At 35.5% G+C, this 27,026-nt stretch overlaps 1 protein-coding gene across 3 annotated transcripts in view; it reads right to left on the reverse strand.

The window, feature by feature from the left end:
* The window catches only part of TNFRSF19 (TNF receptor superfamily member 19), a 58,391-nt gene that overhangs the window by 18,966 nt on the left and 12,399 nt on the right, over positions 1 to 27,026 (reverse strand). For all 3 annotated transcript variants that reach the window (XM_058829199.1, XM_058829200.1, XM_058829201.1), the window contains 3 exons: positions 26,818 to 26,928; positions 15,929 to 16,107; positions 13,207 to 13,292 (listed from right to left, as the gene is read on the reverse strand). In XM_058829199.1, coding sequence (XP_058685182.1) covers positions 13,207 to 13,292; positions 15,929 to 16,107; positions 26,818 to 26,928 — 376 coding nt within the window. The remainder of the gene's footprint in view (positions 1 to 13,206; positions 13,293 to 15,928; positions 16,108 to 26,817; positions 26,929 to 27,026) is intronic.

Genomic DNA, 27,026 nt, shown 5'->3' on the forward strand with positions numbered 1-27,026 from the left:
CTGGCATATTCCAACTTTAGCAAGTTCTCCTAGAATATGGGCTTTGGTTTGTAAGTGACATTTTATCAAAAAGTAAGAAAAATATTTTTCTTAATTTTTATTTGTGTTTTTATTTATATAGCAGGAGTGAAAAAAATCTACACTCTAAAAAGTAATTTTCCTCCTTAAAATTAATTTAAAAGAAAAAAGAGTAAGATCAGGTTTTAGCAAGTCAGACACAATCATTCAATGTTGAATTGCAGTTTTCATCCAACCTGAAATTGGCATCTAAGTGAAATTCATAAGTATAGAAGTCTGAAGGTCTGAAGACAAAGCCAGAGCTAGTAATTTTAGGCTCTTTCTAAAACAAAGCCAGGAACAGAATCTCCTGAGAAGTAATTATTCTTAGAAGACTTAAAAAGCTTAACTAACACTATGCTTAGTGTTAGTCACTGAAGCTTACCTTATCTGGCTTGCCTGAACTCTTGAGGTACCTAATTCTCACCCCTGATTGAGATTTTGGGCTAACAACTTCAGTTCCAAGCATTAACTTTTAGATGCCCAAATTAGGGTGCATTAATTCCATCTTAAATTTCCACATGCAGACAGGGTAACTATAAATCACTTTCAGTAATATGCACATAGAAACATACCACTGGACTGAAATGAAACTTTACTAAAACTGGTGGACACAACCCTTTAGTTAAAAAAGCTCTAACAAAAAGCTCATGTTTTTAGTAAAGTCACAGCCTATACCTCAAAGGAACATGTCGCTGCCCAAAATAACATGTGAGATTAGTCTATGATCTTTGTAAAAGAGGAGTTTGGCAGGACACTGCTTTAGCACAAGTGAACTAGGAAGAGTGAGAATGTGTGAGGTCTGTCACACGAAAAAATTAAAGGTGAACAAAGCAGAGGACAACAGTTTGAAGGATAAAAGTGATCTGTAGGAACACTAGGCCCTTCTGAGACTGGGACCTAGGCTGCTCCCAGCTCATGAGGCGTTGGTTTATAATGAATCATTACTGCTAAGGTCCTCAGCACACAACTCTTGTTATTAGGTTATTGCATCTTATCCCTCTTCAAATACATTTCAGTCCTCCAGGTAACTCCAGTCCTACCACTGCTGTATTTCAGTGTTCTTTTACTTGACAATGGCTTTCTTAATAGAGAGTTGGCAGTATGGGAAGTTTGATCCCAGATGGATACATTTTCTACTGTATTTTCTTAAAAACAATAAATTCAAGTGCACAGCCAAAGAATTTTGTAGCTGACCAACTTAGAATCATAGAATCCTTAGAAGTTGAAAAAGACCTTTAAGATCATCGAGTCAAATAGTACCTACCAGCACCAAGCAGAATAAAACCCCCAACACACTACTATGCACTTGTTTAGCAGTATTTAATATTCAAATGGCAGTCACAGCTTGGACTCTATACCCAAAGTCACAGTCAGAATGGATTTATACCAGAGGTACCAAAACTCAGTGCTTCTGAAGTGCTGTTTAATGCAACTATTCCCTGTGTGATCATGAGAGATAAATTTGAACCAGTATTTTCAGTCTGAATGCAGCTTAAGAGCGTGTTATTAAATTAATATATTTAAAACAGTCTGATGCTTCTGTAATTAGAAATTGTCTAAAAAATACTGAAAAGCTGTAACCACTATTTATTTTTTTCAGATTACCCCTAAAAACAATAAAGCAAAAGTTTACAGAAAAAAACATTTTGCATCTTTGCTGCAATGTGTGCAATCATGGAATAATTTTGAATAACCTAAATTAAATAAGAACATTGCAAATCCACTCCATACAGAAAATAGATAATTGCTTATAGTCACTGCAAGCCTGGGCTGAAGGGCTACCCACATTAGTAAGTGCACACAATGAAAAAACACATAGGAAATGGTACTTATTCACTACAGGTCACAGATTAGCCCCTTCTCTGTAACTCAGGAATTTCAAGTTCACTTTAATCTAGCGTAATTGAGCTAACCAGCTCTTACATTAAAAAGTAATGATTAAGTTAAATTTCTTGCAGACTTTCTGTACCTAAAACAAACATGCAGTATGCCTCTGGCAAAGAAGGATACTAATTATAGGATTGACTCATAAGATGAAAGGTTGCACAAGTTACTACTAGAAACCGAAGTATGGTAAGCTGCTTTGAAAAAACATATTGAAATTCTCATACTCTGCAGCTGAGAATTTAATGTTCTAACTGTACTTAAAAGTGTCAAGAAACAAAACTAAATATGCTTGCAAACTGCTTGTTCATATTTTAGATGAACAAGCTAGAAGTGAATACAGTGATTACCTCATCATTCTATAAGAAGGATTTTTTTAGATGTAACAATGATGTGAACTCTACAGTAAGTTTTTATTACATAAAAATATGCAAAATTAAGCATTTTTAGTCATTCTTAGCTTTCTTTCACTATATTAAACATGGTCTTACAATTGGTATATTTGAGGATTAATTGCCTGACTTCACTCTTAATGCAACAATTCATTCCCTAATTTAACAGGAAGCATAAAAGAAACACATCTCTAAGACTTCAGACATCTCTGAGGAAGGATATGCAAGTTCAAAGGTAGTTTTGCACTTCCAGCTGCAGCTTTCACTGGGATTAGCAGATAGAGTTGCCAGCTGTGAGTTAGAACAAAGATACAAAATATGCCCTATATGTTGTCACGAACTGATCAGATACAACCTTCTGAATGCCAGATGGACACTGCTTATGTGAACTCCTATTATCAGCTGCACGAGCTTCTGATGTGAATTCATTAAATAAATAAAATTTGATTCAATTTATTTTAAAAATCACACATTGACATTTGTACTTTCATTTTAAGATGTCTACTTTCTATCATATTCTAGCAAGAAACAAGGAATATATTTTCAAAGAACACTGTAGAATACTGTGTTCTCTCCAAAATACATTAATATATGCTTTAGCAGAGAAAAACGGATTACATATAATTAGTGCAATTCTCATGCTGAAACTAGACAGCCAAGGCCTCTCTGCAATTCAGCTTGGCCAAACATCCCATCAACTTCATCTGCTTTAAGTTTTACTGGATTATTACCATATATATTTTATATATAACATTTCAAGAGATTATGAAAAAGTAGTGTTAAAAAAAGACATTTCTATTCCTAATTAATTCTATGATTTCCATCTGTATTATGGAGCCATTTACATTATATCTGCTCACTCTGAAATAATTTATTATTTATATTGCTAACACCTCCCTAAGTAGGGACTGCTAATACTAATCTAAATTTTATACTAGAGCAGATGATTTTCTTAAAGTTTCAGACTTTAGTATTCAAATTTTTCTGTTCTTTCCCCACCCAATCATAATAAATGAACAGTTTCATGAGGTTCAGAAATTATAATTTGCTTTCCATTATTTTCTTTTCTGTACATGTTCTGCCATCAACAAATATGATAGGAGCTTATGCTACAACCTTCTCACCTCAGTAAGTGCACTAATGTGGCTCTCTCTTCACTACTCATTCATTTGTTTTTGTGAAATCTGAAAATTCTTTGTCTGAGATCTGTTATTCTGCCAGCACAGACAGAAACTTGTCATCATGGTCAAAAGGATTAAATAGGGATAAGTGACAACAGTATGGATACACTGTGTTCACCTAGGAAAGCAAATTGAAAAAAAAAAGCCCACAATTCTATTCTTATCATGTATCTTAAAAAGTTTACAATAACTCCTAAATTTACAATTCTGAAATTGTTTTTAGCAACCAAAAATGACAACTATCACACCTATGGGCCACTGGCAACATTCACCATGCTTAAAATACGTAATAGTTAAAAGCAATGGAAAGCAAATTCCCTGTTCTCAAAAATCTAGCCTTCCATGGCAAGGAAGGAAAAAGCAGTTTTTCCCAAAGAATACAAAACTGTCAGGAAGGAAAAGTCTTGCACAGATCCAGAGATTAGTGTGATGCAGGCATTAAAGAAATGATCCATATCCTCAATAATAAAGAGCAAGTGCTCTGATAGGTGTTCAATCAACAAAGCAAACTCAGTTCTTAACTCAGAACTTGAAAGAGCGATGTAGAACGACAGGAGATGTTTGACTGTAAGAAAGCCTTTTGTAACTGCAGCAATGTTTGTGAGAGACAATCAGCACAAGGGTGGGACACAAGCTCACCCAATTCTAGAAGAGAAAACCTTATGGCTGCATCCCACTTGTGTTACATCACAAGCCTGCACAAAGTAACAGCAGGAAAGGACTAGGAAAGAACCAAGCTTTTCCAGTTTGGTGTTTTTCCTCCGTTACAAGAGCTACAGTGGTCTGTCATATATACTCATATATATAAAAACTCTTCAGTATGGCACTTTTTACGTATATTTTGATCCAGAAGAATGTGTCAGGATCTGTCTCACACAGCCCTAATTATGGGATTATGGAATATATTTGTGTGAAATCAATCTAACAAACCATGTTTAGTCAAAAGAAAAATCACATATTATAATTTCCATATGTAGTTAAAGGAAAGGTACAACAATTTACTTAGAAAATGACACACAGAAAAGAGGGATTCAAAGCAAGTTCTCTAAATCCTCCAGAAAGAAATACTACCAAGACATATGTGTTAAAATCCAAATTTTGTTTGGCTTTATACCTCAACTGCAAGCTCTGTTACTGAACCATACCCTGGTCTTGCATACTCCACAGAAATATTTACTTGTGTATCAAGGATATTTTGTCTTTTTACACAAAAAATAATTACATGAAGGAAAGACAAAAAGACAATACATTTCTGAATTAGAAGAGGCTAAACCCACACCAATTAACAAAGCAGAATGTCTTCTAGTGATTCTTTTGTGTAGATTCATTCCGTGATGTAGAGGATTACTCATTACAGTGCATGAAGTAATGCATTAAACCTTTGCAGAGCCTTTACAGTGTCATAGTCAGCTCTTTAAGTTTCCACTGGATGTTATCAACAGACCTTTATGATTTGCCAGTCAGTCTCAATGCATCTAATAATACAAAGGCAGTGACAACCAAAACAGAGGACTGCCCATTATTTGAGATTAAAGAGAAGAATAATTGAAATAGAAAATCTGACCCAGTCACCTGTACTTTACACACATAAAGCAGAAATAGGGAATAGAGTTGAGTTGATTAGTCAGATAATAATTTAAATGGAAATTCAATGACTTATAGCCTGAACTGTCCTTCAAAAACACAACCAAAATTTTTAACTGTTTGAACAATTTCTATTTAAGAAGAACAGTCTTACTGGTATACTTTTATCAGGATATCCAAACAGGAAATACTGCAAATATGCTTTCCCCCTCATTTTGAAAAGCTGTGAGTAGTAAATGAGACTCTATTATTTAACCATGACTGGGTTGCAGTCAGAATCTGAAAATTATGTATAGTGTAATTATCTCAACAAGTGATCTTCGATCCACTGAGCTGTACTGAAACTTGCTCATTTGAGAAGGCATGAAACCAGGATCACAAACAGGCCCAGGCCCTGCAGTGCCAAGCATGGCAATACCTGGGCTGCATCCACAGTGCTGGGAACCCACGTGTGACAGGAACACACTTCTGATGTCAGAATCAAAGAGTAACAGCACACTACACATGGAAAGCAAAGAATTCTGGACTCAAAGAAGTCACCAAGAAAAGGACTCCCAGATATTATCCCAACCTGGTCTGCTGAGTTTGGCATCGGAGGGCACCATAGAACAGACTGTTCAGAGATGAGCAACAGAGCAATTAGCTTATTCAGTAGATCCTGATGGCTTCAGTGCCAGCGGCACATGCAACAGCTCAGTGTTGCAGAAGTCTTTGGATGACCACTGAAGGGTACAGAGAAATTTGGAGGTGCCTCCTTAAATTCCAATTCCATTACCCCTTGGATCAACTGTGATAGAGAAAGGGGTCTATATTGTCCAGTTATACACCTGTTTAGAGCATCCTGCCCAGTCCATGCATATGTACTTCCTTCCCGGGCAGTCAGGGCAAAGCAGCTGAATCACAAACCTTTTGGCCTAAGCTAAAGCTGCAATGTGTCCAAGCCACCTGGACCCAGAATTAGTGGAATACTCCTGGAGACCAAATGAAATGGTGGTGTAGGTCTCTTGAGCTTTTAAATGTTTGCACAGTTAGGCAGCTGTCAAGCAGGACAGTTGGTGATGCAATTCTAGAGTCAGAATCTTGGGACTATTTGAGCATTTATGCCTTGCATAGCTCTAGATACTTGACAGGGCAGTTTCCTAACTTAAGATACCCCCAAAGCATTCACTACCCACCTAGTTCTTTCAGTTTGTAGCTTGAACTGGGCTACTTCAAACACACTTAGTGAAATAAAATTTCATTGTGCAAAGAAAGACTTTAGGTTAGCTTTAGGTTAGACTTTAGGTAGCAGGCACAAAATAAAGACTCTGCTTATTGTAAGAGTTTCAAAGAAGATCAAGAAATTTCAAACACTCATTACTTGAGGTTACTGTAGGCTTTCATAATAGAGCAGATATGGCATACTGAGTACTTCTACAGAAGTTACTAGTCAGTAAATCAATTCACTGGAAGAGCCCTTACACCTACAGTTTGGCAGAATTAAGCTGTAACAGATATGATTAGAAATATTTTTGCTAAAAAAACCCCATTCCACTGTAAAAAATAAACTGAATGGTAGAAAACATCTAAGGATAGTGCAAAAAGTGGGCAGGAGTTCAACAGTTTAAAATGACTTGATTCCCTGAGAGCTTTTGTTATTTTTTTTTAAGAGGACTAGACAGGATAGCAAGTAGAAATGAGGGAAACACCTTTTCTGTCTACTAACTATAATACATGTGTAGTGGTAACAAGCTACATAATGAAGTACTTCCATACATACAGGCAGAGAAATGAGAGGTCCACGCAAGGAAAGTTGATGACAGTAAGTTGGGGAAGTTTTAGAACATGGTTAAAATGCAATGTATTTGAGTTTCCTCTCCACTAAGTAACACTTAACTATTTAAACTCATTTTAGCGGTAATACCTCTGTAATTAAAGAAAAATTTGCCCTCTCTTTTTTTGCAACTTTTTTTTTAGAAGAGGAGCCCAATAAATAAAGTAATTTCAGAACTGTAAGAAAAGGAACTGTTTGACTCTAAGTTATACATGAACCCCAATGGGTCAGAAGTATCTCAATTATCAAGGACAATGAATTGAAAGCATTTAGGTTTCCTAGGTTAACTCTCTTTATGATGAGTGAAAAACTAAAATTGTAATAAAACCTTTTAAGACATGAATAAAAATTCTCATCTCTCTGAAATACCTTGTGGAATTCCTTTCAGACTTCCTGAAGATAAGTTACTCTACCATCAGGTCACATATGGAAAATATCAGACTGGCTTGCTACATTTTTACAAAAGTCTACATTTCAGTTTTGAAATAATGGGAAGGTAATGTCTCTGAAATAAAACCGTATTGATATTTATAAGCTAATGATGCTATTATCTGTACTTAAATTAGCTGTAACTGCTTATGAATGTTGTGAAAAGTTTATACAATATTCCACCTGCTTTCTATCACAGTGTTCAAAATGGCAAAGAGGATTATGAGAGATGCTGTTAGGTAACCTCAAATCAGAACAAACACTGAAACAAGAAGGAGATATATGTTGGAACAGAACCAAATAATTAAGAATAATTTCACTTGCTATATACTTTCGGATGCCAGTTGCCTCATGTGCATGTAAGCAACCTCCTTCAAAGGCTGCTTTGCATTAGTAATACAAAGTTTACTGTGCAAAGCAACCAAATAAAATTACAGAAAAACTTAATTGATGGAAAAACATTATCTGGAGTCTGACAGCTTTAAAATCACAAAATTCTGTAAACAGAAAGAAGAAAGTGACACAAATAAATAAAAATTCCCCTTTATAAACAGTGGAACTAATGTGGAGTTGAATGTCATCCAAAAATTACTCTCAAGTTAAAAAGCTGTATTTATGTTTAATGAAATAAGAAAGCTTCAGCAAAGCTGAGACAGTGTAATTTTTTGTTTTACCACTAGTGAAAGCATTTTCAGAATAGTCCTGTTTCCAGCAAGCTTCTAGCTCCCCCCTTACAAAACAATGTAAGTTATAACTCTGCAGACTGCAATTTCTAGCTTTTTATCTTTGTTCTGATGTTTAGTCCTTGCACATCTCCAATACCCACTACACTCACATGAAAGTTTACAAAGTCACAGATCCTAATCTTGTTAATGAAAATAAGTAGATTTATATGGAATCTTACTTTTCCTACACCATCTACTTTTAACTCCAGGAAGAAGGAAATAACACCAGATTTTGTCCCTTAAATAGTGCTTTCCATTAGTGAAACAACATACGTTATAGATTTGAAGAGTGACACTCAGCTCCAGGACACTTATATTTAGTTCTCAGAAAAAACAATACTGCAAACATACAGAAAGTAACTAATAAAAAAATCTACACATGAAAACTGTAAACGGAGCTTTGTGATCAATCTTAGTTAAGGCAGTCAAAATGCCATAGGAGCTCCTTAAATGAACAAAATTTAAAGCAGGTATGGATGCCTCAAGAATATGTAATGTTTCCACATTTAATGATCTTCTTTATGTATTTTGTCTTAAAAAAACACAGTCTCTACTTTTATTCCTCACTTAGTAAAAAACTTTTCTTTTCTAGTTTGAGACACTCCATAATTGAAATCAATATGGCTCATGGCAAAAAAAGTCACAATTTTAGACTGGAATGCCAGTTTATTTCAAATGCACATGATGTTACAATCAAACTGCAGATATGTCTACTGCTGTGACTTATTCAACAAAACATTTCTGCTTCATTGAAGCAAAGAATGTGTTTATTTCCTGGAACATGTAGAGGCTAGTTTCCCAAGCTCCACACAGACTGGTATCCCTCCCCCATACTGTCCCCCGCCAGCTTCCCATGCTCCTTGATCTATGCCATGAAGACAAGCAGAAATAGTCCTGGAGAAAGAAGGAATTTGCCTGGACAGACAGTGAATTTTTTCATGGTGTAAACAATTAGTATATTTATAAATGTAACAGTGTGGTTACTAGAGGAATAAAAAAAAAGGGACAAGTTTGTTCTTCTGGTGGCCATTTGGCTATAAAATGTTCCCCTGTGCCTAGGTGTTAATTTCCTCATTTCCCTGACTCTCACGATTTATTCCAAATTAACTGTTTGTACAGCCAAATTCTACACTGAAATTGCACATAAAAGAGGAGCACCACTGATTTCAGATTGATACAGAAGGGAACAGTAATGTGGAAGTTCTAGGAACTATTTTTGTAATACATCTCAAAAAAGTTCCATGTCACAGGCTCTTCTGCTTAGTAGAAAGTCTGTCCAGAACCTAAAGGATTCTTGTGACCCTGGGGCTTTTCTGCATTTTGTGCTGAACAATACAAAAGGAACTACTTTTAAGAATAGCTGACTTAATCATTCTCTTGCTTCAATTTTAATCTGCCATCTTCTGACGACAGAAAGAAAGTAAGTATGGTTTCTAATGGTGGGGTTTTTTTTGTTTATTTTTTAAGACAGAGTAGCTGAAAAGATAGTGGTTGTTCCAAGAAAGCAATGATATCTTGAAAAATCTGCTCATTACCTGAATCATTCCCACATCTCTCCTTAACTTGTGCCACCACAGTTGTTTTGAGGTCAATGAGCTCATTAGATTTAAAAATAACCCTAAGAAGGGAGTTATTTTAATTATTTTTCTATCACAGATAGCTTCATAATCTAGCTTACTGAGCAATTTCAGTAACAGTTGAAGCATAACCATGTTGAAAGTACAACAGAGGTCTGAGCAGACACGAGAGTGAACTCTGCAAATCTAAATTTGTACTAAGAGAAAAGAATCATTGAACCATATCAACATTTGTTTCAACATTTTTAGACACTCTACATTACCTTCTATTTCAGAATGTACATCTTTAATAAATTCTAATTCCACTCTAATTCCCAGTTCAAAAAATTCATATTCTGTTATGCAGATGAAAAAAAGTCTTCAGTTTACGAAGTGAGCAAAAATCACAATTTTAAAAACATGCTTTCATTTCTAATGTTTAGATGCTGACCTTATACATAAGATTGGTATTTACAGTTTATTTACCTGAAACTAAGTAAATTAACATATAACTATATAATTGTGTATTTAATTTTCTAACATTTTAAAACCACACATAAGTCATTGTGTCCCCCTTTAAAGTTTGCACAAAGGTGATAGCAATTCTCCTGGCCTCTAATACTCTCTTAACTTGTTCATTATAGAATCCTTTCAACTTTGCCTCTAGCAATTCACAAACTCATTTTTTCATGAGTAAATATTTAAACCAGATCTGTTTTAAAATGTCTACAGAAAGGAGATAAAAGCAAGTATTTAGATTTATAGCTAACCGGGTAATAATCAACAGCTACTAGAAAGAATTTGATCCACGTCTCAGCTTTAACATGAACCTGTGGTCCAGGTAGGGGGCTGTGAGCCTTTGTGCCCTTATGGTAATGTTCTTAAGCAAACAAAAGATTGCCACACACCTTGAAGGACAATTAATTCATTGAAACAGGACATTTAAACTTTTCCTTTTCATCTGTAACATAAGAGCTAGCTGCACTAATATTTGACTTTCTGTTTCACAGTGGAAAGAGAGAAGGATAAGAAAGGCAGAGAATTACAACTTAGTTCTCTGATCATTGAGGGCTTGTGCCACACACTTAATAGTCTTTCTCCACTTAGCTTCAAGTAATGTAGTCTTAACTATCAAAATATATCCATTGTTGAAATAGACCACTAACATTTTCAGCATTACATGGAAAAAGTTCCACACACTGTTATTTATGTATCCTTACAGAATCATGTTTTTTACTTGGACTTAGACTTCTCCCTATTTATGCTAAGTAAAATTCAAAAGTACTCCAGTTCATTTAGCTACTGTTGTAGGAAAAACTTCCTAGGCTGCTTGAGGAAGGCATGTACACTTTCCAAAACTGAAGCAACTGCTGTTAGAACCTGAAGAACCAACACAAATTCTGAACAAAAGCCTTCTGAAAACCACAGTACCATATGGCAACCGTACTTCATGGTAGGATTTCTGCTATTTAGGATTTTAATGGGCGGTTATAGTATGCAAATAACAAACATTTTAATGATTTCAAACCTTTTATTATTACTGCTTTTGTAAAAGCTAGAAATATTTGCCAATTCCCACAATTTTGCTGTTACCACTTCTGTTATTTAGCCAAAGGTGTTGTGCCAGCCATGAGAGTAGGGAACAAAAACATTTCTAATCTGGATTTACCACTACAGCTTGTGCCAGAGAAAATGCTCTTTTCCATGGGGTTGCCTGTTGTCCATTTAAAATGAATAATAGCTTCCTAATGGTTCAATTTAAGATCCAAGCTTAGGCTCAATTACAAAAGCCAAATCACTATAAACTAAACAATCTGAGTTATTTCAGAATACTTGGAAACTGTTCTTTCATCACCTTTTCAAAATAATAATTTCTGACTTCGAAAAATATGAAATACACAAGTCACTAATTACAGTCAAAGCCGAATGATAAGGGAGATAATTTCTTCTTCCCTTTCTTTGATTATGCTAGAGAACAGAACTGATGTTTGAAGAGCATTCTTTCTTGGAAAGGAACAAACAAGAAAAGAGAAAAAAACCACAAAAAATGAATTTATGAGTTAGAGATCCTCCATTTGAACAACATTGCTGCACTTTACATTTCACTAACTTTCTTTTTTTTTCAGATAAAAAGAGTAAAAGCAGATGAAGGGGATAATACTGAATTTGCCAGTTGAAAGAATTAAAATACATGAATATATTAAATGGCCTGTCTGTTTCATACTCTGTCTAGAAATAACTTCTGCAACTCATTGAATTTCAGTGATTTACTTCAGTAAGTCCAGACCAGTATTTCATTTTCATTCTTGGCATCAAATCTAACAGTGTTTGATATGAAGAACATTCTTTCTAAACACTCTAAGATATTGTCTAGACTACAAGAATAGTTTAACATTTTTGAATTTACTTTCTAAGCTTATGCTATACATGGGCATGAGTTACTGCTACAAACATTAGAACTTATTTGACTTATTCTTTGATTTACTGGCTTTGAATGTTGCAGTTCTTAAGAGTTTTTATAAATGTGGAAAATGTTTGAAAATCTGGTTTAATAAGTTTATTACCTAAAAGGCACTAAAACTAGGATGGAAAACGAAGAAGAAAGTTTGGTTTATTTGAAAAAAGACTATCTAAGCAATATATGAAATGCTGAAGAGGAACAATCCTTATTTCATTGAAGTTAATACAATATAAAACTATTGAAAAATGCACAATAATATACTTCTGGTTCTATTTTAGTTCTACACAATTTAAAAAAATAAAGCATATTTATAAAAAACAGTATGTATTTATTAAAGTAGCATAAAGTATTTCACAAATCTGACAATTCATTCTATAAACAATGTTCTGTTTGAACTACAGGAAAAAAATCCTAAAACATAACTTCACAGTTACAGAAACAAACAAGTAAGCCCAAGGTTTTTCACATAATTATCTTGAATTACATGTATTTTTCATTTTATAAGGTAGACAGCAATAAACATAAAAATAATAGTTCACTCTTCATTGAATTAAAAACATGATGTGATGTAGACCACCAACAGTCTTGGAAGAAGTGGTAAACAAGGCTTCTGCTACAGAATAAAGAGGTTCTCTCCTTTTGAAGAGTTTCTAATTCTCTCATTGGCAAAAACAAATAGAGAAATCAATTACTTTTTTCCTTTTAACAGTATACAGGAATATAAAGTTATTATCTATATAACTCTCACTGTAACCTTAATATAAAATTTATTTTTAAAGGTATCAACAAACACCTTTTTTGGTGTCAGGAAAATATACTACCTTACCTGACAGTGGGCAGAGAGTCTAGGAAGATTGCTTTTCTTTTGGCATTAACACAGAAATTAAAAAAATTATAAGACGAGATCAGAAGTGTAGTCAAGACTCCCTGACCACGTGGTGTGACAGGAATGTGACAGGACAAGGGACTGGCTATCTGTGGGAACTTCTCAATGACAGTACTGGACCTGCTGAAATATATGAGCAAAATCATTTACTAACAAGAAAATGAGTTTTTCTCATTTTTTCTGCCAGGCTTTAAAGTTAAAAGAGAAAACACTCTAAAGGAGAATCAGCACTTACAGTGAGGCTCATAGGGAGGAGGAGGATCACCACAAGGAACACATTCCATGTCTTGAAAGCCTCCAAGCTTAGTCTTCCTATAAAATCTAGAAGACAGAAGAACGTGAAAAAAGTATTAATGAAAACCAGTTATTATTCCTCACAAAATTAATCAGGTGTTTTAACAAAATCTTCTATAACTGCAAGTTTTGTCAATCTGTGTCTCAATGCAAATAATCAGGAAATAGAAGAAAATAAAAGTAAACAAAAGTACAGTAGCTATTAATTAATAGTACAAGACAGATCTAAAATAAACTGAGGAAGATTTCTTGATCTGTTAGTCCAAATGCATGGTCACTATAGTCTCATATTCACAGAAGAAATAAAAAAATCCGGATATTTTGGACAGAAAGCAAGATCTCATTTTCCACACAGATCACAACATACATTACACTTGTTAAGAACTTACCTTATGCAAGCTTAGTTACATGTCTAAAAAATAAAAGTGAAGTGATTGATCAATATATTACAAGGTAATTATCACCTCTAAAAATACATAACAAGCTGGATATCAGTGATATTTTATTTAAAGACCCTTCTAGAACTTTATTACTGAGCTTATGTTTAAAGAGCATACTAACTGCAGTGACTGGCAAAACCCTACGCTCCAAATCAGGGAAAAAGAGTAGCACCAAAGAAAAAAATCACAACTTTAGAATGCTGTATTTCAAATTTTTAGGTATGACATCCTCTAAAGAACTTAACCTACAGCTCCTGATCAAACAGGTCTATCTGTCTTTCAACCATTCATTAGTACTAAGACAGAATCAGCAGCAGTGGCCTGTTCAAGATGAGTACATGAATATTTTTTCTGTAGTGGTAGTGGCACATCAAATAAGAGGTACTAACTCTACTGATGTTATATCCTTAACATTGCAAATGCCATTAAAGTATGAAGCTTTTATCAGCTAAAGCAAACAGCTTTCCAACTGCTCAAGAAACTCCTGCTTTAACAATGTGAACAGAAACAGATCCATAGGCTGCAAGACTGAAGGGGTCACTGTGATCATTTACTCTGAACAAAATATGTTAATATTTGTTTTTAGCTCACTGTAGTGTTCTGAAGCTGAACAATAGAGAATGGCATGTTAGAAACAAACTTATGCAAAACAGAATTAAATAAGAGTGCTGAGAGGTAAAATATCAGCTAAACTATTCGGTCAGGCTAGCTGTATCATCCATTCATTTAGGAAGCATCTTAACTAAAGGACAGGTATGAGTGGTGGTGTGCTCTAAAGTTCTGTTACCCAAAACATCCAGAACAGATGCCTTGTGACTACCCTTGCCATGGCCATGACTCCCTCCGTCCTCCTGTTTCCAATTTTGCTGCCAGAAAACTCAGGTTGTGGGAGCAGCTCTCATTTTAAAACACGCTCAACACACCTGTGTAAGATGCATTCTAGACCAGAATACTGAGAAGCATTCCCAGGTCCTCCAGTTTAGCTTTACCCTTAATTCAAGTCCTAATGTGGCTTCTTTTTTATTCCTTTCTCATCTTCCAAATTTCAGCTTATATTGTTTGCAGAAGAAGAAAATCTTCTCCCTGCTGACAACCAAGTAAGTCCTACAATACATATATATTAATATGCCATAAGAGCATAAATCAATTCACCATGTGGCTGCAAGCAGTATCAAAAGTGGTTGTAACATCTATAATGCCTGGGGCTGCACCTTCTTATGCAGTGACTTAAGCTAGGATTAGTTACCAAACCTTTACTAAGTGCTTTTAAATGAAGAGATTTCACCTCTGGCTCAAGAAGGAGTAACGGCAGAAGCTTCAACAGTGTTCAGATATTTGATAGTTGGTATTAAAAAAAAAATAAAATAAAACAGCTGAAATATAGATAACTAAACAAATGTATGAACTTTTAAGTGTGTCTGAAATATATACTCTGAAAATACAAAGGCTGTTACAATTGCAAATCAGTTCACATACACTACTCCTATCAGTTAAATATCCAGTTCAGAAAAGCAACAAAAATGTCTTTTCACAAATTCACGGCAGGTGTTTATAGTATTGGAACTTGGCAACAATGTAAAGGATAGCCTTTTAGAGATCTTAAGATTTAATACTACAAGCAGAGAAAACTGGCAACAGGGTTTTGGGATGGCAGGACAAGAAACTAAGCACTGCTCTTGATTTTTAACAGCAGTTTCTGTAAACAACTCTTTCAGCTTAATTTATGAGTCTCAGCTAGGATCAGGCTCTATGAATTTTAAAGAAAAGAAAGGTAAAGGAAATTTCAGACAGTAAAGCACAGACATTGCTTTTGACTTAAGAATGTATGTGCATGAGAAGTGTTAGGCATTGACCTAAGCTGGAGAAAAAATGCAAACAAATAATGTGATCATTTTTGAAGAAGGTAGCTCTGCGTGTTTCCAAATGTTTAATTATTTATAACAACAAACTAAGTCACCAGTAACGCTGTTTGAGAGATTTTGCTCAGGTGCTGTAAAGACAGTACTCTCACAGACCAAGTAGGTAATTATAAAACCATTTTTGTAGGTAATTACTACAACAATTCAGAGATTACATGCTCAGATAATACAGTAAGGCCAAGATTAGAACATAGGACATATATACACTAAGGGTACCAACATTTATCCAGAAAACATGAGCAAGTAATTTTAATGTAAATTAGGTTAGAATTTGTTCACGTCTCATCTTCAGAAATGGTCTTACCCTGGTAAACAGTCCCCACACAGCGTATTGCTGGTGGCAGAGCAGTTGGCCTTCTGAAACCGGTTAACCAATGCACAATCCAGACAAGGCTTGCACTTCTGAAAGCCCCAGTCCTCCTTGAATCTGTTTGGCCTGCATGTCATGCACTGTGCATCCTCCCCGTATCCAAAGCCGCATTCCTGTAGGGATTAACAAGCAATAGCAAACTATTCAGTCACTGAAAGCATGAACAAGAAGAGAATGCTGGGATAAAATGAAGACCTAGTGTAATTATTACTGAGAGTAGGTCTTTCTTGAGACAAAAGCCATCCTTTCAGCAAGTTCAAATGTGTCTTCCACTGCTAATAATCTCCCTTACTTCTATAAGTAATACTTAGTCATCCACTTTATTCATGAAACCACTGTGTATTTGAATGATAAAGGGCTTCAAGGACTCCCACAGTTTCATTATTACTAGCTTATGGTAGAATTATTGAGCTGTCTGTTTTTTAATTAGGTCAGTCATGTGAAAGAGAAGAAACTGGGACAAGTGAGGTATAAAGGCACTTACTCAGTTACAAAAACAGCAAAGAAGCACTTTGATATTAAGGTTCATAGCTAATGTGAACAAAGTTAATTGCCAAAGAGAGTGCACTGATCTTCAAAAGCTTAGGACTTCTGTTACCAAATAAACCAGAGCTGGTTAATGACCATCAGCTCGGCATGAAATGTTGCTTAGCCACTAAGAATCTCAAAAACTCAACCCACTACAGTTCTAACAGTTCTCAAACTGTTGGAAAAGTTTAATAGATCTGCAGATCACAGGGAGGCACGATATTTTACTACCCAAGCAATATTTTTATGGTTGGTTATTTCTGCCAAATTTAGCAGTTTAAATGTATTACTTCCATTCCTTTGCAAAAGGACACCTAATACAATGGACAAGCTGAAAGATAAACACCAAGCCATATGTAATAGTTCGGGGACTGAATCTTATGAGCTGATTACCAAGAGCTAACAATCAACTTCTTAGGAGTTGTCAAGTTACTAGGAGCTGTTATTCCCTCTCAACATCCATATATTCTATCAATTTTTTTTTGGTACTTTGAAATTCAATTTGATGCATTAGTGATACACCACAAAACCGCAACGGAATACAACAAATTGCCAGAATGAACTTATTAGGAAACGCACAATATGCGGAACTTGCTCTCCTGTATTTATTTTCAGTGGAAGCATAGAGCATCTTCCCAGTGGGAAAGCTGCAGGAAATCTTCAACTAGGGCAACTTCAGAGAAAGTTTCCACCAGTTTGATGCATATAAACGTGCATGATGCATGTGTTTGATGCATATAAACAACTTTTTCCAAAGTCACCAACCTAACAAAATCTGCTGCAATAAAAAAGCTTTTAAACTTTAGAAACACTCAGATTCTCCATGATCCAACATGCTTGGATTCTCCAAGGCTTTGTGCTAAGAAAGCATCTATGGGACAAGCTCTGTGATCAAGCTGGCTAATATGAATTTTATAGTGTCTCTTACCTGCAATGATAAAGTAACAATAAACAACTTCGGACGCATTTTACAGGACATTCTAAGAATTTTTACTTTCCTTTATGATAAGAATAAACTTTCCTCTGAAGAACAATCCCTCAAGTATGCAGAAAATGAACAATTTATGAAAGCAACTACAAAAAGACATTAAAAATCATCTTCTTCCTCTGTCTCTAGATCCACAAATTTGAACAATCATTTTTAGTTTTTGTTTTGCTTTCTTTTAGCTGAAATATAGTTTGTTACTACTGAGTATTTTTCAGATCAAGGAGCAGACAGGCAAATCATTGCAGTTAGAAACAACAATAAAAAGCATCCTACAATTTCATGTACTGCATGGCACAGTCCTCCTGTGATACACTGGGACCATATTAAAGTTGGTAGGCAAAAAGTTTAAAAAAATATATAAAAATATTTCTTTTTTTACTTCCTTCAGATGTAGAACATTTTGTACCATTTTATTTAAAATTGACAAGTTTCTACTCGGAATCAATGCCAAAGCCATGACAGTTGTAGCTGTATCTTCCTGTGTTAATTTTTACACTCCATTTAATTTATGTAATTTTAAGACTGTATACAAAGCTATATGATTACCACCAGGGACTGGAACCAAACTAACTTGTGTTAGATTTTGCTCTCCCTAAGTTTATTTAAGCTTTTTCATTGAATATCATTAATCTTTAATACACTCTTTCTAAATACCTAATCTTTCCAGTTAGCTTATCCAAATAGTAGTGTTATGGAATATATTCTACAACTCAGTTAAACCATATCTATTTGGATCTTTTGATAAATCACTTGGAATCAGTCCCTCCTAAATCCTACCAAACTTTCAAATACAAGACTTGAATTAACTTAATTATAAGTTTTCCCTTTCTAGACTACCTTTGAAGCCTTGGACCAAAAAACAAGCAGGAAATAAAAGTTAGAATTAAATGCTTTCACTCACTGGCCCAAACTATCAAAACTGAGTAGATTGTTTCTAGATCAGACCTCTTTGCTATAGCTGGATGTATGGACACATCCTAGTGATCCATGGCATCATGGAATGGTTTACTTTAAAGCTATAAAAATGGTGGATGCAATATAAAGAAATCTTCTGCCCAAGGAATTTACAGTCTCCCATCTTGTCAAAGATGGCTTCTAAGTCCTTGCCAGGAATTCCACAGATACCAATTCATAACAACTAAAACTTCATGTATATGCTTTTTATGTTCACATAATATTTGAGGTAACTGCCTGGCAGGTGCAAATAAACATTTAAGTTTGTAGACCAGGCAGAACTTCAAACAGATCTGTACTCATAATTAACCACATTCCCTAAACTGAAGGATATGATTTAGATGATGGATTCAAACCCTTTGAAATCTTGGACTTTATAATTTAGCAGTCCAGCAAAGATACAAACAATTGAATGTTCATCTTTTATCAGTCCATGTGCAAAACTGATGTGCACCAGTTTTCTCAGCGTTCTATTTACAAAGCTGTCAAGTTATATGGCTGGTGAGATCTGAATAGCTCCCATCTTCCCCTAACCCTTTCCATCCTCCCACTCTTAACTTTAAAAGAGAGCTTATCTCTTGTGGCATTTTACCTTAGGACTGCAGAAAAGAGAAACAAAATTTGTAATATCAATTAACTAGATTTCAAAAAAACGTTTTTTATTTTTGTGCCAGAAAAAAAAAAGAGCACAAATATATGCTGTCTTTATTTTTGCTGTTGTGAAGTTTTTTGTGAAGAACACTTAGAAAACTCCTCCCTTTCCACTTTCCCTTTTTAATTAATGAAAATTTTCTCTCCATAAGTTGCAGAGCACAAGCCACAAAAAACTGAAACACTTCTTTAGAAAACTGAATTCAAGTCAATTAAAAAAAAATCTTCAAAATTCAAATGCACCTCAATTTTCTTGATATCTATACAGCTTTCACTATTGCAGTAATGTGCCATCTCTTTACCTTTAATTTATGTATCTCCAGAACAAATCTGTTCAGAAGTGTTTCACTGAAGTATCAAGTGGGGTGATTGGTCAAGGCTGCCTAGAAATCTGTAGCACATTAGTTAACCAAACTCATAATTTTGTTTCTTGCTAAAAATATTAAAAGCACAGAATAATGCAGACACCTCTTCAAGAACTCCCAGGCCACTGTTAAAATTCTCTTTCACTATGTACTACCCAAACACTGATCCAGTCAGAACAATCTAAGTCGAGCAGACTATAAAGGGTACTGGAGTTAAGTGGTATGGTTTTTCCCTAAAAGTTGAATCCAACACAGACACTAAATGAAAAGTAAATTAGATTTTAAACATTATTTCAATTAAAATAACCTCAAATTTCATTTAAAAAAATGCTTTCAGGCATGTCATGGTTTTAAACCAGTAATTAAAAAAAAATTATTTATTTCTTGCTGTGAGATATGGATTAGAACAAGAGCAAAACAGACTTAAAACTTAAAAGGAATAAAGAAAGTTTACTAACAAACTATGATAATAAGAACACCAGAATAAACTTCCAGAAAATCCTTTTTATCCCCTACTATTCACCATTCCCTTGTTCACATGACAACAGAGACAAAAACTTTGGAACTTTGGTGTTTAAAACAGTCCCAATTCTTGCTAGAGTCTTTTCATCAGTCTTTGTAGAGAAACAGAAGTCTCTTTCTGCTAATCTATAGAGTTTCTCACAAGAAAACTATTTCTGTTATAGTTTTCTATTGCCCTGATGTTAGCTGCCCAGAAATGCTGGTATCAGAGCTCACTCCTCCCATTTCACATCACTCTGAGGTGTGTATGGGCCATGAGTTTAGACATGTCATTTTAAGAATGAGTTATTCAAAGGCAAAAGTTCTCTTCATCTGTCTCTGTGAGCTCCACTAGAAAACAGTTTTCTCATTGCCTCTCAAGGCTTCAAATCTTCCAGCACTTCACTGTACCACAATTATTCTACTTTTAACTCAAAATTTACACTTTGAACACTCCATTCCTCCCTACATACTCTAAAATGAATTAAAGGAGTCCTTTCAGGACTTTATTGTCCATCTCCATAGCTTTAACAGAAAGATATTTCAGCTTATAAAAGCATCTCCTTATTCTCTACCTTTTCTGAAGCTTCTTTTCTTTCCTGTCACTGGTAGTTTATAAAGTCTCTTTTCATGTTGATTACTCTCTTTTTCCTTCTCTGGATAAAAAAAATTTAATCTGCAAGTCTCATCTGGGTAATGAAAGGGTTAAAATCTTGCCCAGGCTTTGTAGATGGTTCTGTGATCTCTGCCGGTGCAGCAGCTGGAGCTGTCTGCGATAGAAAATTCCCCATGGCTGCTCTGGAGAGTGTAGTCGCTGTTTCAGCACGCCGCAGGTCCAGAGCTTTTTCTCTTTCTTTACTCGGCAGTGTCTGGTGAATTCAGTCACAGCAAAAACTGCAGCCGAGCCAGGGACCGGCCTGGCCCGGCCAGAGCCCGGGGCAAGCCCCGCAGGCCCCATCTCCCGGCCGGGAGCCGCTGGGCCCAGCCCAGCCCCCGCCCGGGCTGCATGGCCAGGCAGAGAGCGAGAGGCCAGCCGGAGCTCTGTTACCTTTCACAGCCAGGAAACAAAGGGAGCCAAGACTGCTCTGGCTTTACATCTTAAGGTAGGGTTCACAAGTTGATCTCACTTTTCAATGGTCAAAACTGCTGTCAATTCTCAGTAATGACCGATAATTGGTCAGGAGAAAAGACTCCCATCAGTCACCAGCAACTTTAACTTCCTTAGCTCTCAAAACCACCTTAAAGGTAAAGTTACCCCATGACAAGGCATCATTAAGATCATAATCTGCAAGTACATTTTAGAACTGTTTCTCATTCCACTGATTATCCACAACCTATGTAAGTCCCTAGACAGCACCGGCAGAGCAGTTCCACTAATGCCATGATGATTACAAGAATACTTGGGTATTCTCAAGAAAAAGTCTTCCCGGCATTAAGACACTTTTAATTGCTGTTGCGTCACTACACTGGTGCTGGGAAATGAAGTTTTTCTTAATACCTTTGAGTACATGGCCTTGTTAAATAGCACACAGTTTTAGCTTCCTAAAGTACCTCAGGCTGTGGGTCAGCCTCATCTAAAATCCAATAATGAGTTGGATATATCAGCAGAAGTCTCTGAGCAGGACAGGCTGAAACAGCATGACTTAGCTGCTGTGTCAAAGTGCACAGCTAGGGTCAGAAAAGTTTCTCAGTGAAGATGGTTTGACATGCCTACATGCAGCTGCTCCAGTTTCCAGAAACACATGTTGGCATCTCCTGAGCTGAGATCTGGCAGGCTTCCTCACAAGCAGCTCTGTTGCTTTGAAAAGTGAAGAGTGACTGCTAAACATGGTAGCAGCTGCTCTCGGTGGCTTTGCTGTGACAACATGTCAGCCCCAGCACAGCACTCTGATGTTCTGTGTCAAGACTACCACATCCAGGAGTAGTTTTAAACAGTACCTGCCTGTTTAATTCACAATTCCTTTTTCTGAGACAACAGGTAGGTCTCTTTCTTCACCATATCCCTGGTACAAGGAAGCAAGCTGTGATACACAGCCCCAGCTTAGCAACCATCAGGCTGCCTCTGTAGCACCAGCTCTGTGTACAGCAGCTGTCTCTCAGTGACAGTATTTATCATGGCTTACTTGATGGCTATGCTGGCTTCAGGCACTCTCCCTTTCATCCCTTGGTTTCTACTCTTTCCTTGTCATATATTGTCCTCAGGGTACTGGTTCAGCTGATAACTTAAAATGATGGTGAAAGGACTGGTACTTCGTTTGTGTACTTGAACATTTTTAAAAAAGGCTGAAATGCAAACTGTGTCACGCTTGTTTGTTCATTTTCTGCATTAATTGTGGTTTGTATAAACTTCAATAAGGTTTGATTATTTCAGAAACTTATATAAGATAGGATGAAAGGTAGTTACTATCAAGCCAAACCAATGACTATTCAGGCACTGACAAACTGAAGCCACTTCAAGAATGAAAGATATTAAATGATTTGTGCTCAATTGTGTGATGGATGCTTTGCTCTCTTCTAAATGAATGAGAAATACAATAATGCTGAGGCACATGAAGCAAACGCTTCCTTCTGAATCAACACAACCATTTCAGTCTCTCACCCCAGAAGAAAGCACAGCTTAACAAAAAAAAAGGAAAAAAAACAAAGAACCTAACAAAAACCCCCAAACAAAAAAACCTGAAACAAAGACTGCACACTGAAAACTAAGCTAATTCAGTGATTCAAAGGCTTCACAAACATTACCAAAGACACATGTTGATGAGAAGAAAAGGCTATACAGAGATTTTTTAATTTTAATTAACAAATAGAAGCAAAAAATACGGGAAGCAGCTTTCACTCTCTTCCCCATCAGTTCTATTGATACATTAACAAAGTTTCCTTTCTTCTGATAGCAATATGTTAAAAGTACTTAATAAAAATACAATTACATAACTGATCACTGGATTTTAATTCTAAGCTAATGTAATGTTGCAGCATTGTTGTTAGAACAGTATATAGGAAATCAGAAAGGAAAAGCTAAGGGTGGTACTATTTCTTTCTTACTTTAAGGAAGAAAAAGTTACTTTAAAAACATTTTGAAAAGAGAGCCCCATTAAACTGTGACAAGAAAAGCCAACAAGAATGGTCTAGATTCAAAATTAGTTACATGAAATACAGCTGGGTTTTTTGCTGGTTTTGTTTTGTTTCATGCTATTAAGGGTGTCTGAAGTTGCTTACCTATACAGGAAGGTCAGTCCAATAGACTGAGCAACCAAAAAACTAAAACATTCACTATTGAATCCACAGAAAAGCCAGGTTGGAAGGAAACTTGAAAGAACGTCGGATTCAAATTTTCATGGTTCAGGGGCCTGAGCTGATCTAGCACCCTGTCCAGTTGCATCCTAAAAGCTCCCAGTGACAACGACTCTAGGGAGAATGCTTCAGGGAACAAATGTTCTTACTGTAAAAAAGAAATTCTCCTGGTACAATTTGTGCCCATCACCCTTTATCTTATGGTGCTTTGTGAAGAGAAAGCTTCTGTTCCACTCTACGGCCTGTCTACTCAGTTCTACCAAAAAATTCCTGCATTACTATGAGCAAGTTGATTTTTATTAGTGTCTCATGTATAAATTGAGAAAGGATATTTCCTTAATTTAGAATGGTGAAATGCTCATATACTATAGCAACAAATATATATATATATATATAATATATATATATTATATATATATATATATATATATATATATATTATATATATATATATATATATATATAACTGAATTTGTAAATAATAGTTGCAAAAATAAGTATATACATACAAAGACATACATATATGCACTCTGTACAGCTGGGTTTTTGCCCTGGATTTCTGTAAAGTCAGTCATGACAAGAAAGAAAACTACATATTTAGATTGTAACTGAGATAGAGTAATTTCTCATACACAAAATGAGAAAAGCTGGACTTTTGCATTCAACAATATAGGCTGATGTGTTTTGTTAGAAGATAAAAAGAAACCTGTCTGTCAATTACTTAGAACACTCAGGGGGAACAGAACAAAAATCCCCACCACTAACATTGTATTTTACTATACACTTAGACGCACAATTCTGCTCACCCATCCAGTAATAGATTTAGCTTTATCCATGAGCATTAAATATTTAATAGGAAAACTGACACATTATTTAGTGTTAAGAAGCTGTTATTGAACTATAGCATTAATATACCATTGCTTTCTCATATGTAAAAAACCAAGGAAACAAAACTTCTCCTGGGCTCCAAATTACTTCAAGTGTATCATTAAACACCTCTTCCCTTTGTGTTCTGACCACTGACTTTACATATTTGTTGCTTCAAGCTGTAGTTCTACATGACTATTTTCAACCACATTTCAGTTACAGCCACAGCATCACATCTTTCACTATGATTCACAGAAAATTGTGCCTATATTTATGAAGGAAATTATGATTCCACTAATTTAGGTTTGAGCAAAATCTGTTATTTCATTTCTGGCATAGAAGAAAAAAATATTTTTGAAAGTCTGTTAATGTCTGTGAGAAGTAATTGCTTACATAGTGAAATTAATCAAGCATTCATATTTTCAAAAACACCAAACTAGTCCTAAGAATCAGGACTATCAGACAGCAAACAAAAATAGGTGAAGCAAAACCATAACTTGAATAATGTACTACTGTAAACTATAAACTTGCTGATTTTGTTTAGTATTTCTTTATTAAATTGAGTGTAATTATTGAGGGCCTTAATTTTTATGCTTTTGGGTTTTATTTGCCAACTGGATAAGTATATTATCTGACTATATAAATGCACATAGTACTGGCCACTGTTACAAAGTGCCGTATTTACAAGTGCCTTTATAAATTAAAACACCCCCTAGAACCTTTGAGCTCTCAAATTTAAGGCCAACCTGAAAAAATCCAAACAAAACCACATCCATGTCGTAAGTCATGTCCAAATCTCCGCTTTAACAGCATTGCTTTTATGACCAAACCTTAACTAATACCGCCCAACATACAAAGGGATTCCAACTAAAGTGTGAAACCAAATATTTCTGTTAACGCACTGAACACTCACCACAGGGGGTCAAGAGATAGAGAAAATGTGTCACTCAATTTCAGTAAATCCCTTCAAATCGCAGGCAAGCAACAATACTTAACTTGTGCCTTTTTTCACAGCTGAACATAGTAGGATAGAAACATCAACTGAAAGCTTCTTTTCCCCCCTGCAGTTTGAACATACACACACCAAACTTAGTAATGGTTCTTGTTAAAAATTTTCAAAAGAACATTTCGAATTCCCCTAAACACCCTAAGTTCCACCTGCACCATCCTTTTTACACTATCAGTAGAAGTGAAAGTCAGAGTCTGTCCTTCAGCAAGCAAAGGGCATGCTCTTCATGGCCCCACCTCTCAGGTGTGGATCTGACTGCACAGTTATGGCAGGGTCACAACTTCACCCTCCAACAATGGGCAAGATGTGGGTTTAGAGCTGGACACTGAAGAAAGGGTTTTACACATGCATGAGTCTTCATAGGTCTACTCACCCTTCCTTACACCACCCTGCACTTTTTTTTGCCATACTCTCCTCATGTCTCTGGCAGGACATGTTCCCTCCTGAAGACATCCAGTCTCCCAAGACATGCAACTCATTTTGTCTCTTTCACCTCCAGTAACTGAGTTAGTGAATCCCAACACACCCCTGCCTTCTCCTTCTTTCAGCTATATCTTCCTTCATTGTTCACTATCCCTGCTCATGCACAGCACCTGCTTTCTCTGAACTGAAAACAACTAAGATTCACCTTGTGACTTGCATTCAGACTTGAAATTTTGTTGAAAATTTTGCCAAGTTAACTTTCTAGTTCTACTGAATCCTAGCCCATAATCCCAGGCAGCATTCATCTCCATTGATTAATTTCCACTGTCCTAAAAACCTAGTAATTAAAAAACTTTTATGGGGATTTTCTTTTGGAAGAGATGCAGTTGTTATAAAAGCAAAATACAATTGCATAAGATTCACAATAGTATTTCCTTCTCCATGATATTAACAAGAATTTCTTATGTGATTTCTAAATATTATCATGTATTTTTCTGGCCTCAACCTTTTCAATTACTTTGCATGGTATAAAGATAAGAATTAGGTTTATAGCATTTTTAATGAATTGTAAAACAAAGAAATCAAGTCTGACTCAAATATGGCTCCCAAAAGTGCTCCAACCAGAAACCTAGTGAAAACAGAACAATCACCTATCTCCCTCCTGTTCTAAGGAAATGTATTAGCTCTCATTTGAATCTTATTCTGTATTTGTGTACTTATGACCATTTTATTATAAACCATTCTGTTAAAACTAGGAGTCATATATAAAATATTTAAACTTTCTCACCTAAAATCCAGAACCGATTGTCAATGTCAACACTGTAAGAATTAAGGCACTCCATGTCAGCAGTCTCTACCAATCACTGGTAGAAATTCACATTTGAAATTAATTTTTCACATTCTCTTCTACAGAGTAAGGTTATTCAGTCTTAACTCCTTGTAGTTTTCTTTTTTTTTGCCCTTTGTAGTTTCTTTCCTCCTTTGTAGCACTAACTCACCTTTAAATCAATAATTTGAGAGCCCATCCAGATGGTACTGCCTACTTTATTAGTGGCATCATCATTTTATGAACTGAGCATTTAGTATAAAATGAAGCAGATAACATGGTTCTTGAAAAACTGCAAAAGGCTCAAATGCCAAAACAATAAATCTTTTCATGTAAGTGCAGATATCCATTATTTTCGATCACATATGTAAATGCACTTATCAGAAATAAAGTAAATTCAAGAAAGCATGATTTTGTTACCTTTGAGAGTTCCATTCCAGGCCCACATTGTTTGCAGAGGATACAGTTTCCCGACTGGTCCCTAAATTCTTGTTCTCTGCAGTCTCCAGTCTCACAAATTACCTTGCTTAGCTAAAAAACCCAAACCAACAACAAAACCAAAAAAAGGGTAAATTCATCAAAATATATTAAATCTGAGAAATAAATCCATGCTTTGATCTTAAAAATAA

The sequence above is a fragment of the Poecile atricapillus genome, chromosome 1 (genome assembly GCF_030490865.1).
Source record: "Poecile atricapillus isolate bPoeAtr1 chromosome 1, bPoeAtr1.hap1, whole genome shotgun sequence".
NCBI classification, from domain to species: domain Eukaryota; kingdom Metazoa; phylum Chordata; class Aves; order Passeriformes; family Paridae; genus Poecile; species Poecile atricapillus.